Source organism: Sceloporus occidentalis, unplaced genomic scaffold, assembly GCF_023333645.1.
Source record: "Sceloporus occidentalis isolate IW3139 unplaced genomic scaffold, rSceOcc1.0.p SCAF_129, whole genome shotgun sequence".
Taxonomy (NCBI): domain Eukaryota; kingdom Metazoa; phylum Chordata; class Lepidosauria; order Squamata; family Phrynosomatidae; genus Sceloporus; species Sceloporus occidentalis.
In genome coordinates this window covers 1,917,574-1,932,500 of record NW_028317109.1, presented here as the reverse complement: position 1 = coordinate 1,932,500, position 14,927 = coordinate 1,917,574, and the positions used below count along the sequence as shown (strand labels likewise).

At 37.6% G+C, this 14,927-nt stretch overlaps 1 protein-coding gene across 1 annotated transcript in view; it reads left to right on the top strand.

Moving 5' to 3' along the window:
* The first annotated feature begins 7,756 nt into the window (after positions 1–7,756).
* The window catches only part of LOC149281677 (leucine-rich repeat and fibronectin type-III domain-containing protein 2-like), a 59,272-nt gene continuing 52,101 nt past the window's right edge, over positions 7,757–14,927 (top strand). Inside the window, exon 1 of the mRNA XM_089499072.1 lies at positions 7,757–9,129. Coding sequence (XP_089355198.1) covers positions 7,757–9,129 — 1,373 coding nt within the window. The remainder of the gene's footprint in view (positions 9,130–14,927) is intronic.

Genomic DNA, 14,927 nt, shown 5'->3' with positions numbered 1-14,927 from the left:
AAGTATAAAGATCTTTAAATTACAGGGTACGGGATAACAACAATGTAACACAGTGATTAGTATCGATCGATGGATCTATCTATCTATCTATCTATCTATCTATCTATCTATCTATCTATCTATCTATCTTTCTATCTTTCTATCTATCTATCTATGTATCTATCTTCTTTTTCTTTCTTTTCTTTTTTTCCCTTTCCTTCCTTCTTTCTCACAAAATTCTAGGCTCTCCCTAGGCTGTGTTCACACTTCCCCAATCTATTAGATTTATGCACAAGGCCCCAAAATCATTTCTGACTAATTTTTTGTTTCGTTTTTCGCTCATTCGTTTTCAGCAATGAATTACGTTTCCCGCTTTTTTCGGTACGGACGGTTGGGGGCTTTTTTTTTTTTTTTTTTTTTTAATCAGACATGAAATTAGTTGCTGTCTCTGTGTCCCCCAGTCCCAGTCTGTGCACCTCCCCTTACATTTTATCTGCCCCCCACCTGCTCACTTAGCCGTTCCAGTTGCACTAAGCACTAAGTACATCTATTAGCATAAATATACATACATAATTTAAATAATTTAAAACATAGGGTTTTGTGTTTTTCTGATGATTGTATTGTTCTGTTGGCTGCAAATATTTGCTAATATTAGGGGTAGGAGAAGTATTATTAAACACTCATCTACAGACACCAGACGGCTGGTTCCTTGTTCCTTGTTGACCTTATTTGCATACGCCTACCCAGAATCCCTTGTGGTTGTGGCAGCACCATGAGATTTCTGAGGGAAAAAACAAGCCTTCTGGTTTGTCTGGTGTCTGTAGATGAGTGTTTAATAATACTTCTACTACCCCCTTATTTTTAAGTGGAATAGCCTTTACCCACCATAACTTATGTACTAATATTTTAAAACAGTACCTCAGGATAAAAGGCTACACATGCCGAACGCAACCTTAAGCTTACAGCTTGGTAAAGGTTCTGTCCCACTTAGACCAAATATTAACTGTACTCTCTAATATATTAATTCCTTAAGGACAATGGGTGGTCCCCAAACCCGTTCTTCGCTCTGGCTCTTTATTAACATAAAAACCAACAGAGAAACTTTTTTCAGTCTTCACAGCCACAGCCTAACAATGATTACTTTTGTGTCACGGGACAATTGAACATTTCCCAACAAATAATGGACCAGGAGTAATGTTTTTATGTTATTATAAAAATATATTATAATATTGTTATTAGAATTATATACGGTATATATGCATTTATATTTTGGGAAGGGCTTGGGTTCTGAATATTCATGAGGTTTCTCTTTTGCATCTTTCGAATAAAAGTTCTATGTTAAGCAGCGCAGGTGGAACTAAATCTTTAATTTTTGTAACTGGATGTTAGGATAAAAATCCAATGGATCCGATACAGCGTCTCTATGAATTTATCACCAAAATTAGCTTCTTACAAAAATAATGAATTTTCTCCCAAATCAGTCACATATCAATTGCTAAGTGTCTCATAGAGTCATTTTCTAATAAAGCCTATAATTATAATATATTTTGAGCAATCTCAAAAATCATAATCCCCGGGCCAACGTAATGATAATATATAAAAATGTACTTACAGGCACCTTTGGAAATGAGACCCCTATTAATTATTCAATTTTCATTTTGACTGAACGGAATGAAAGTACGGTCGGGATTAATTGGAAAAAAAAATGGGCCAGCAATCACACCAGAATTTTATTAAATACCGTGCCTGGCTTTGCTAATATATATTCGGTAAACTCTTAGATCCTGGACCGTACGAGGTTCATGTAGACTCCACAGGTAAAGCCATTGGAATCAATCATGGCTTTCGGGCAGGTTGGGAAGATCTTCTGATCTCAGTAAAGTTTGATACTTTTGCACACTTTTTCACACTTTTCAACTGAGTTGCCCCAATTAGGTCACCTGAAACGTAGGGTATGTTCTGATGACATCACCAGGGCCCATATCAACTCAAAAAAATAGTTTACGATGTATTGCGGTAAGGGGTAAGACCATCCTCGATCATTTACAATCTTCTGAAGACTTCTTGATGGACCTGGCGGTTGATAGAGATCACTCAGTACTTTCCTTCTCACCCGAATGAACGGTAACGCTCGGTCCCGAGTCTTTCATCTGTCAAAGGCTGACAACAAAAGTATGAAAGATACGCCTGTAATAATAATAACAGACATACAATATTTATAGAGTTTAAAAGGCTCTTTGAGAGGAGATGTAGTTGTTATTATGTAGCATTTAACACATACTTAATGCTAACCTAATTGCTGTTTGCCGCTCTATTTTACCATGACGAGGAGGTGGGGGAGCCGAACAAAGAAGTGAATTTAAATTGAACGACTAGCTGGGAGATTAAAGGGGAAATTTTGGTAACGTACCACCAGAAATTCTGTTTGTAAAGCTAAACAATAGCAGACGTGGAGGGAACAGCAATAAAAAAGGATATTTGAACGGCCGTGGCCTGATGCTGCACCGTGAATGAAGCTGCAGGCGATAATTTGAGACCCGCAGGCGTCATTGTGAGATCCCTTCGGTTCAAGTTATTAAGAGTTTGTTAGGAAGAAAAGTGTAATGCAAAGCTTCTAGAATCGTTTTTCTGTAGAACTCTAATTTGTGCAGCTTGGAAGAAGAAAGAAGAGCGAGAGGGGACGTTATAGAAACATTTAAATATATAAAAGGGGTTTAACAAAGTACAGGAGGGAAGATCATATCAAACTAGGAGAAATGTTAGAAGAAGAGCCCATAATCTAAAACTAGAGGAACTTAGGTAATGCCTTACCTAAGAAGACACATTAAGCTATTCATAATAGCTTTAATAGTAGTGGATAAGTGGAACAGCTTCCCAGCAGAAGTGGTAGACGGTAATACAGTTTAGGAATTTAAACATGCATGGGATAAACATACGGCTCCTGAATCTAAGACGAGACCAACGACTGATTAAGGTTTGAGTCTTTACAGCAAGAAAAATGGGGTAAAAATGTTGTTACTAAAATGTTCCACTTTTTTTAATATACTCTGTTACTGAGGAAATGCATTTAAGCAAATATGATGCTATATATTTTTATAATATATATATATATATAATTAAATATATAGCATCCTATTATAATATATATATAATTAAATCACCGCTCATGGACAACTGTTTCATCCTTATTCTGACTCGTCAGCATGAGGGTGTGATATCGGCTTAATAGTTGAGGCTTGGGGTAGCCAAGAAATACCATTACATAAGTTATGGGCGGTAAAGGTGATGGAAACCCTTCCACTAAAATTTAGGGGTATGTAGAAGCATTATATAAATATATTGTGACAGGGAACAGGGCATTGTGGTGGATAACATGTACATTTCCCACAAAATACTGCAGTGCAATGTATTCGATAACCCCAGGGAGAATGTTTTGTTACCAGCAAAGTAATGGTAATGTTGTAGTTATGTTTGGGTCCCTGGGGTGGAGCATTTGGAGAGAAGGGAGGGCCAGTGCTCCACTCCACAGTTTACTTGCAGCAGGTGATGCAGCCAGTCCAGGAGTTCTGGTTCAGAGATTTACTCACCTGTTACCAATGAGCAGCAGGAGGCTGCTACAAAAAGGAGCCCTGTAAGTTAGTCAGGTGAGAAACATACAAGCAGTGAGTGAGACTGCATTTTCTCCTAAACAAATCTGCTGAACGGTTCCTAAACGAAAAAGGTCTGTGCTAAATGTTTTTTGTTGGTAGCGGGTAAGCCGTCCAACGATAGTTAGTTTTTGTTTGTCAGTAAGTGCTCAGAGAGCAAGGCTTTTCTTTTTGTTTGTTTTATTTATGTTTGTTTACAGACCTTTTAATAAAAAGGACTACAATTCTAAAAATAATTCAGCCTTATGTGGTATTTCAAACCTTAAGACTGTGTGGTTACATGATCCCAGCTCACAATATATATATTATAATATATTTGCTAAACAAGTATAAATGGCGCAAAGACGATTTGACAATTTTTTTTTTCTGACAAGTTTTGTTTTCTCTCCGTACTTTCCCGACCGCTTCCGCGCCCCTGTCTCAGTGCCCACTTCTCTTGTTCTCTTTTCTTCTTCTTCTACTTCTTTCTTTCCTCGTCTGCTTCTCCATGAACAGGGCCTCCTGGGGCACTTCAGCAAAAGGGCGGAGCCTGTGGGCGCACCCTGTCCCCTGATTGGAGAGGCTGTCCCAGTGGCTCGGCCATTTTGCGGAAGTACTCCTAGAGGCAAAGAATAATGAATGCTGATTCACAGAGAAAGCCCTATCTGTCCTATGTTTCATTTGTGGGGATACACCAAAAATCCCCCAAGAATTATTAACATGGTTAAACAAACACATAGTAAAATGTGAAAAAAATCTATAGGTTGTGTGGAAAAACATACCTGGAAGGGGTTAAGCTGCATCATGTAACCGAATTCACGGCTTACTATTTCCCCTCGTTGGCTGTTAAACGCTGCCACAGTATTATTTGTACGTTTATAGCCCTCGTAAAATCATTTGCAAGCGTTCTATTCCCTTTTTTATATTTTTTTTCGTGCAGCAAAGTAAATAATTGTGATATAAATGATTTTATAAAATGTTTATATTATATTTTATTATGTAGCATTTCAGTTTCTATTTGTAACCATTTTTATCTTTCACTTTGCGCTGTTTTGCATTGTTTTGCCTGCTGGTTAAGTTATTATATAGATTTTTTTATCGATTAATTTACGATATGGGTTCTTTTTAAATCTTAATCTTTATGTAGATCAAGCAGAATCAGGTTTAATTAGGCTAGACTATACAGCGCTGTGGAACATGATGGTGTTATAGGAATCCATCAGTAATAATAGAAAAGCTGAAGAAAATATTTTAGGAAAGTTAAACTTGATATTTCTGTGTAAGTCTTTTTTAGATTATAAATTAATTTGTGAGCTGAAATTAAACATTATTAATGTATTCACAATTACATTATCCAAATAATAGAACTTTGATGTAGACTCACATTATTTCTATTGCTATTATATTATTATTATTATTATTATTATTATTACTAGTGTATGTGTCCCTTTCTCTCCCTTACATAACTTTTACTCGTCTCTCTCCTGCTCCCTCTCTTCCTCCTCTCTTTACGGCTTCTCCCTCTGTCTCGCTCTGCTTATTCTCTCTTTCACGTCCTCCTCTCTATATTTATTATTGCCTTCTCTCTCTTTCTATCTCTTTCCCTTCCATCCTTTTCCAATCTCTCCCTTAACTCCCCCCCTCCCCCACATCCAACACTGTGACCAATCAGAGTGTAGCATGTGTACTTTGATTGGATGTTACTTTAAGCCCGCCCAATGTGAATGACAATTCCCACATTGACAAGTCTATTACATACAGTATATGCTTATTTTTTTATTATTTTTATATTTTATATTAAAATGAAACAATGTCTCAAAACTTCTTGAAAACTCTACTAATGAGATTGAGGGATGAATCCTTTCAGTGAAATTTTCTGCACAACACAATTAAAAATGAAATGATTAATATGCGGCTTGGTATTCTCAAAAGTTTTACTCAAAAGGAGTCGCAAATTAAATTCCTTGAAGTAACAGACACATAATTCATTGACCTTGTCAAGACAAGTCATGGAGTATTTAAGGAACATGCTGACTGCGGCTGGTTCTTGATGTTCGGTTGGATTAACCATTGCACAAGAAAAACTCAATAAGATCCAGTTTTTGTTCTCCTAAACTAAACACGGAAATAGGGAACCTGAGGCCAAACCTAGTGTACTTATTATTACAGATAATCCCTGGTATATTTTATTAAAAAGCCTTGGAATGAAAAGTGCCAAGGATGCGTCACATTATGTCGCTGAGTATTTTTTTTCTATGGGAAGGTTTTATTTAAGAACTAGAATTTAAAATCTGCAAATGTTCCATCTGCATTCCATGGAATATTTTGTCATTAGCCTAAAAGCAAGGGGGTTTGGTTTTTTCAAGATTCAACATTTTAATATTTAAGTTGTTTGTTATTTATTTAATTGGAGGCAAAACATTTGCTTTATCTTTGCCCCTGCGTTGGGTATTAAGCATCCCTGTTTAAGTAGTTGACCTATGAAGGCACCAATAGCAGCCTTAAAAGAAGTCTCAGACTATTCATGGATGACCAATTCTGCGTGTTTGTTACAGAGACAAGCAAGTGCCTGCAACTTTGAACTTTACATGTTTCAGGCAAGGACATGCGAGTTCTATGTAAACTCACTGTGATGAGAGGTTTTTTTTCCTATGGCTCCTTAGTGCTCATGCAGCTGTTCTTTTTCCTTGCTGTTCTGTCTTAACTTTCTTGTTTTTCTGCCTTTCACTGTTAGATAGCCACACACAACTTTCAGCTATATTTCATAGCCACATGAAGACCGCACACGCTAACTCACACATGGTGCTTGTGAAACCTTGCGCTATTGTTCAATTAGAATCTAGTTGTGCCATCAGCACCCTGTTATGAGAGCAATAGAAAAACTGCTGGCCGGTTGTTTATTTGAAGCTAAGCTGAAATGTGGGACTACGCCAAAGCTAAGTAAATGCTCTTTTCTTGTCTTTAATATAATAAACCACATCTGCTCTTGGTGTTATGGTGTTTCTGGATCCAAACTAGTTTGCTGACGTAAAGTATTTTCTGATGAAACAATATGGTGGATGACCAAGCCGATAGCGGTATTGGGGAGATAAATAAACTTAAAATATATGTAGTTTCCACAAAACACTAGCAGCATTTCTCAATGTGTATGTAAATCTCACCAAACGGTGTACAAACTCTCCCAGACATTGCCCCAGGGAATATCTCTGTCTCAAAGATTGTATCTCCCAAAGATTGTCTCTCATATCAAGATACAGTTGGTTTTTAGGAGCTGGTCTGGCCACCCATCGCCTTTCTGGTTCCAGGATAAAGTTATGTATGTGTGTGTGTGGGGGGGGCTTTTATTAGCCAATGCGGGATTCAGGTTCCATAAAAGATGGAAAGATGAGTTTCTCCTCAGGCATACTAAACTCAGAAAACTCGTATCTACTGAAGGCTTTGATGTGAAGGTTCTTTTGTTGTGAATTGGATGTTATAGAATGCAGATGACCTTTCAGTGGGAAGCCAGATGGATAAACATATATACAGAACATGCACAAGAACATTCTATTTTGACGCTGCGTTGACGTAAAGTTCCAGTTGCAGTGTCTATCGAGAATAACTAAAAAACAGCGTATTGACCACTTCCTTAACAATTAACCCTTACATCAACATGCCACCATCACACTATTAACCCTTCCACCTAGTGGAAAAATATTATTCTGTTCTCATTTGGACCACAAATATATAAAACTGACTAAAAAGTTGCGGATGTCCTGATGTCATGTGCAAATTCATACTAGTCTTTGTGTTTGTGGGCTCTATTGACTATTCAGGGAAAAAAATGCATTGTTTTCCATCACTTGAAATACTGAAACAGTATTTTACACAGTATGTACTGAAAATATTCTAGAGAATAATTAAAAAACGAAAATTTAATCAAGTTTTTAATGCCTTAATATTTGTGATATTTTTGTGATATAGTGGATAAAGAATTTAGTCGTATTTGTAACAGTATGTATTCATATACTTTATTAGAAATGCTCTAATCATGGATTGAACTATATTTATATATCTTGAAAATAAGATGTTTTGTACTTACTACAAAAATATTTTCTACGTAGATTAATTATTATGTATCGTTTATTGCAGGTCCCTGCACTTGACTTACAATGGAAAAAATCCTCTGTGGTCTTCTCGTGTTTGGAATGGCAGTAGTGGTCAACTCGTGTCCAAAGTATTGTGTTTGTCAAAACTTATCAGAGTCATTGGGGACTCTGTGTCCCTCAAAGGGCCTACTTTTTGTACCAATAGATATCGACAGAAGGACAGTGGAGCTCAGACTCGGGGGCAATTTCATCATAAGCATCCACAGACAGGACTTTGCCAACATGACTGGTCTTGTGGACCTCACCTTATCTAGAAACACTGTTAGTTACATCCAACCCTTTTCTTTTATTGACCTAGAGAGCCTTCGATCATTGCATTTAGATAGTAATAGACTGACCAGCCTTGGAGATGATATATTTCGAGGATTAATCAATCTTCAACATTTGATAATGAATAATAACCAGCTCAACGTTATTTCAGATGATGCTTTTGAGGATGTTCTACAAACACTGGAAGATTTGGACCTTTCTTATAATAATCTGAAAAGCATCCCATGGGAAGCTATAAGACGAATGATCAACCTTCATCAACTAAGCCTGGACCACAATCTAATTTCTTACATAACGGAGGGCACCTTTCAGGATTTGAATAAATTGGCCAGGCTAGATTTAACTTCTAACAGGTTACAAAAACTACCTCCAGATCCCATATTTGCAAGATCCCAAACATCTATGACATCAGCAACGCCGTTTCTTCCCCCTTTATCTCTCAGTTTCGGAGGAAATCCACTTCATTGTAATTGCGAGCTGCTTTGGTTAAGGAGGCTTGACCGTGAAGATGATATGGAAACGTGCGCATCACCCTCTGCCCTTAAAGGAAGATATTTTTGGTATGTACGGGAAGAGGAATTTATATGTGAACCCCCTTTGATTACCCAACATACTCAGAAGCTACTTGTTCTGGAAGGGCAGACAGCTTCATTGAAATGTAAAGCAATTGGGGATCCGGCTCCAGTCATCCATTGGGTTGCCCCTGATGGACGCCTCATTGGAAACTCCTCGAGGACAGCTGTCTACGACAATGGCACGTTAGACATCCTCATAACCACATCGAAGGATTATGGAACTTTTACTTGTATAGCAGCAAACGCTGCTGGGGAATTAACAGCGCCGGTTGAGCTGTCTATCGTCCAGCTTCCACATCTCAGTAATGGTACCGGTCGATCAGCGCCACCCAAATCACGGCTCTCTGATATCACCAGCTCTAGCAAATCAAACAGAGGAGAAGTAAAGACTCAACCGGAAAGGGCTGTTGTGGTTTCAGAGGTGACAGCTACCTCAGCATTGGTTAAGTGGTCAGTGAGCAAGGCTGCTCCAAAAGTCAAAATGTACCAGCTACAGTACAACTGCTCAGATGACGATGTTCTCATATACAGGTAAAGTACACGTTTTTGTTGCGTATTTCTACAAAAGGCTAATGGAAACAATTTTCCTTTTCCTTCCTTATTACAATACGGATAAACTTGCTGTACGTACCGTACAAGTAGCTACGGACATTAATATCATAATTTATTCTTCCAATTTCCTTAAGAAGAATTACAGGTAAGTCCCTTTTCCTTCATCGATAAAAGCGTTTTTGGTTTTGTGTCTTTATTCCAAAACATGTTGCGGTAAGGATGTTTAAAAAATCACGAAACTTTGTCAGGGTTCTGGAAAACAAAGAGTTTTTTTGGTTTTAATTATTTTTCATTCACTGAAATGCTAACATGGATATTGTGGTTTATCCTGAATTAAAATAGTAAGATTACCTATGAATGGAGAAGGAATTATAGATTTAGTTGTATGATTCTTTGTAACCATTTTTATGACCCAAGGCAGAGCCCCCACTATCCTCAATGTGCTCTGCGGGGATATGATGTCATATGCCAGCAATCAGTGACTTAAAGGCGCTCAGCTCCTTTTATAGCCTGGTCTATCGAGGCCTAGTAGCCACCCCATTGATCAGCCGCACGTGAGACACAAAATTCCCTGTTTGTGGTGATATATATCATGTTTCAAGTATGTATATACAGTATTATTTATAGGAATTTATGCTTTTTTTCATAACAGACAGGGCCTTTTGCTCCTTATTGTTCTGTACTTCAGTTGTGTTGTGCCCTCAAGTATTGCTATTCTTCTTATTATCATATATTCATTTATATAGTGCCGTCATATTCCGTGGCGCTGTACAACAGGAATAGTCGATCAAAATCTGTTTATCCCCTATAGTGAAACTCACATTTTGTCATCCATAGAGTTTATTCATTGGCAATTTAATTTTACATAATTTTATTTAAAATGTTTTTTTTGTTTGTTTGTTTTTTTTAAATATTTTATTCATTGCAAGTTGTATTGTATATATGAGGAAATTTTTAATACAAAAAAAACACTGGAATTACTTGGTAATTGTTGAAGGAAGAACATCCTGAACTTACGTTGAATATGTAAATAAGAACTTACATAAATACGTTAGACATGGTGCAGTTATGTACTTTTTGGAGGCTAAAATAATGTATTCGTTGCCATATTTATTTTTAGAATTCCGATGTAAAAGAGAAAATGAAATATAAGAAAATGAAAAAACAAGGGAGAAGTTTTTTTTTAAATTTTTATTTAAATTCACAGGAGGTTGTGTTTAACGGATGTTAATGCATGACACATATAGGCCTTATATCGAGGGCCATGTTACATTGTTTTTATTTGACCCTTCAGCCAATGCACAGGGTATAGGTTGCTGGATCTTGTTTACATCATCCACCCAGGGTAAATTTCCCATTCTATTTTAAAACACACTAGCGGTCCTTGTGCGCCCATCAGTCAGTTTAATGAGGTCATCCTTGAGTGCCATTCGGGAAGGTAGAAGATTTTCTGTTGCTAATGTTGGTTGGCGTCGGAGAACCTTACTCAATGTTCACACGTCTTGCCCGTAGCCATTGTGCGAAGTTCCTTCATTTGTCTCCAATCGGTGCTCTCATAACCTATGACATCTTGGATGGGTTTTTTTATGATGCGTTTGGGAATCTCAGATGTCACTCAAGGCCTGGACTTATCACTTTGATTCTATCTTCACGCTATCGGTTTAAGAATACGATCCCGCTCTCTAGAACCCTGAATTGGAACGCAGTGATACAATTTATGTTCCAAGCATTGACCTACAGCGTGTGCTTGTTATCATAAAAAGAGGTTAGGTGAGACCATCGAAACACACTGCCAGTGGCTTCTCACTTCATGTTCTTCTGACTCTCTTAGCTATTAATAATTATTCCCCAAATAGTCTTCTGTGGCCCTTGGCGTTTGTAAAGACCCAAACCTTAATCAGTCAAAAGTGCATCAATTATGTAAATAAGTCAATACTTATAATTTCAATTAAAAAAAAAACTTCACTCATGCTTCTTTCAATAAAGTACCTTTTCACAAGCCACAATTTTAAATTATTATTATTTTCGGACCCAAAAATAACTATTAAAAATGACCAATAACATTAAAATGAATAACATATAAATTAACAATAAAATTAACTCACCTAAGACATCAGGTGAGGCGTTTTTCTTGTGATTTTATAGTTTGTGTCCATCTCATTATTTGGAACAGCTGTTTAATTTATAAAGACTAAATACATTTTATAAAAATCATTTATGGCCCAGAAATTCTCTGGCTTGGTGAATTAAATCAGATTGATCGGAGTTTACTTTCTTTTAATAATCTGCTACAATGATAGTAAGAATTGGATGTTCTCTGAGGACTGGGACTAAACCCACGGGGAACGATTGTCTCGGCTTTATAGGCTGAAGTCAGATTTTATTAGTATGTTTAATATATCATCAAAAAAAACACAGCAGCGAAGAAGCAAAGAGATAGAGGATGATGTAAATTACAGCCCAGCTTGTTTTTTTGTAGTAGATTCTTCAAAACATGTTTTCGAAAAGAGTCAATACCGAACCATAATTGCTCCAGAACATATTTCTTCTGTGTCTCAAGTATCGCTTGGGTTTAGTCCTAGAAAGTGACTATTTGATTAATATTCATAATACGGAAGAACATCTCGAAGACTTGTGCCTAGATAAATTAAATGCACCATTATTATTTTGCCATACATCTAGCTGATTCAACCTATAAACTACCATTCTTTAAAGGAGTATGGAGTGTAAATATGTTTTATGGAATATATTTGGAATTATGTATAAAATTGGTTTCCTTAACCCCTTAATGACAAAATGCATTGTTTTCAATGGGTTTAGCAAGGGGTTAAAAATCTATTTTCCCTTAAAAGTCGTGACCACCAAGTACTACGTCTTTAGCTAATACTGGGTAATACTCAAGCCCTACTTACTCATGATTGGACTTGTTCTTCCAAACTGGAGCTCCATTCCATTCCCCAGAAGAACCTCCATGGGCTTTCCAACAATGGAACCTACTGAAGAGTCCACTCGGATACATTTATGTATTGTTTAATTTTCACACATATTGTGGTTCCTTTTTGTAAATTTTGCACAGCACCTTATCCTTCTGTTTTGAATGGCAAGCTATCGTGGAGCTTCCATGTTTGACTCGTTGAGAGAAACTTTGTCTACCGGTTTGGCCACCATTTTGTGCTTTCATCATGAAGGTGTTGACGTAAACTCAGCTGTTAAGTGATGTTCTACTGAAAGAAAAAGGAGCATGGCTGTCCCTATTAAGAAAACCTATTCCTGTAACTGGAAACAAAGTGATTGCTGTAAACTATGGGGTAGAACGACATCAATAATATGTATCCGGTCTTAATATAGAACAAAGTACTTTGTACAAAACCCATTTCTCCTTCCCAGAGTACCATTAATAATTCGTAATCGTCTCCACGCAGTGGTGTATGTAGCCAGCCTGTGCTAGCAAACTCCTATTATATTCCGTCTGATAGATGCGTTTCACACTAATTTAAATTCCAATTAATACATAATTTAAATCTTAATTTCTTCATAACCAAGCGATTCCCCAACTGTAAATATTGCATAACCTTGCTTTCTTTCAAAGTGAAAAATTGTCAGGCTAATAATTCAAGTTCTTTTGCAACTTTGCAAAGTCAAATGGAATTAACCATTTAGTTTTGGAGTCTGGTTTATTATGGGATTAAAATGAAAGGGAAGATTGTAGAACTGTACAGTAAAAGAAACAGATGTGATCGGTGGGACCTACAGGTTCCAAAATATACATCTAATTTTTTTTATTTTTCATCTGATTGTGGCTCCTGAGATAACTAAATAAGATTTAGGATTTAAGATGTTTTAGGATCCTTAAGGAATGTCTTTAAAAAGTAAAACACATGCAATTGGATGATCTGAAACAAATTTAGGGGAATACTATATGTGCACTGTTCCAAGGTGAGGTTGAGCCAGACCATACCACCCTATTTACGAGAAACAATTTCTCTTTTGGACCCCCCCATCCCTCTTTTCTCCCCTGATGCCCCAAATTTTTAGGAGCTAAGAATGTTTGTTGGGTATGAGGGTATTGCAGGGTTCTACAGCCCTAAAAGCCCAAATAATGTGTATCGAAACACCCGAAAACGGCTTTTTAAATAAAACTTTGTAAAAAATACATTATTATTCTAAGTGTCTTAATCAGTTATATAAATAGCCATCAATGGGTCACAAAATCCCATAAAATGAGTAAATCCTAGCCTTCAACCAACTAAACAACCCCCCTATAAAACCAAAGTACCCCTCTTTGACCATTTTAAAAATTGGAGTGTATGTTATTTGGGTTCATTAACAGATTTCATGCCTTTTAAGAGTAAATAAATAATAGATAAGTATTTTCGAGGTTCTTGAAGAAAAAAAAGTACTGAAACCCTCCATGGAGAAAATGATATTAAACACAAAGAGGTCTGGACTGGATGCCGGTTGGGCTGACGGCTGGTAGGACTCCATACTCCCAGTCCCCCCAGCAGATTTGGTCCCTGCATGCGTGGCCCATGGCTGGATATGTATGGCTGGATGTGGCCGCACACATCCAACTGACCACCACATATATGTCATTTGGTGGCCGCTGGCCTTAAAGTTCCGGGGTCCCCTAATCATCCTCAGTGACCCTGTTGGAGTTAACCCGTGTCTTCATCAATGTTTTATCAGGCCTCAATAGCAGTGACATCATTCTTGGTGTTTGCAGAATCTGGAAGGTGAGGAACAACACAAATTGTCTAAAGTTTGTTCTACAGCCTTAAAAATGCCAATTCTTGGGTTCTTAGTCCTTTACTTGACTGCCTCAGTGTAGAGTCTCTTTGATTTTGGCATGTTATTTACTGTAACAAGTGAGTAATAAGTAACGATAAGTAATTTTATGGTTCGGGGCTCTTGAGGGTTACTGGATTTGTTTGTTCCCAGCTTGTATCTTTTAGGAACGCCGTATGGAACTACCATCGCATTGGTTATCGAAATGCTTTAATAAGACAGCTCATGCTGCTTCTGAAACGCACAGCGAGTGGGCGCTGGAAAACATATAATACGATTGTTAGGGGAGAACATAAAATTAAATGCTTACCTTTCATTTTAATAATTGATAGTGGAATTGTTTGCGCACGGAACGGAATAAAGATGCAATATTGTAATTTTAACCACATTTTACATTTCAGAATGGCAACCTACACATAATGCATGGAAACAAAAATCCACCTATCTACAGACCCATTGGGGATGTGGGCCGTGGATAGAGGGCCGGGTATTGCGTTTGTATCCACCATAGACCTCAGCCACAGACCTCAATCATTTCTACAGCTCGTAGACCGATCTGGGGAGACCTTCTGATGCCTCCAACAGGCCCATTATAACCACTGCTCACAAAAGCAGGACAACAGGGTGGCTCGGTTGGACAGTGCCCGAAAAATACGACTATCGTGCAGGGAATGGAATGGTTAGTTGGTACCTGTTAGACTTTGTTAGTACTGGCCACTTTATGGTCTGGCACACCGGAGCAGGAATGAACTTGGTCAGCTTGGTCACTTTGTGGTGTACAAGCTCTGCTTGCAATTACCACTAACCTGGATGGTCTGAAGGATGGGAAAGCCACCCATGTGGCAGCAGAGGCACGAAGGTCCAGAAAAAGATGCGCAGTGCCAGTGATGAGACAATAGAATGGTCAGGAAGTCCAGAGGTCAAGGCAGGCAGCTTTGGGTTCATACACTGAGACATTTTAGATGACTGATTTAGACATTTTATGTAATTAA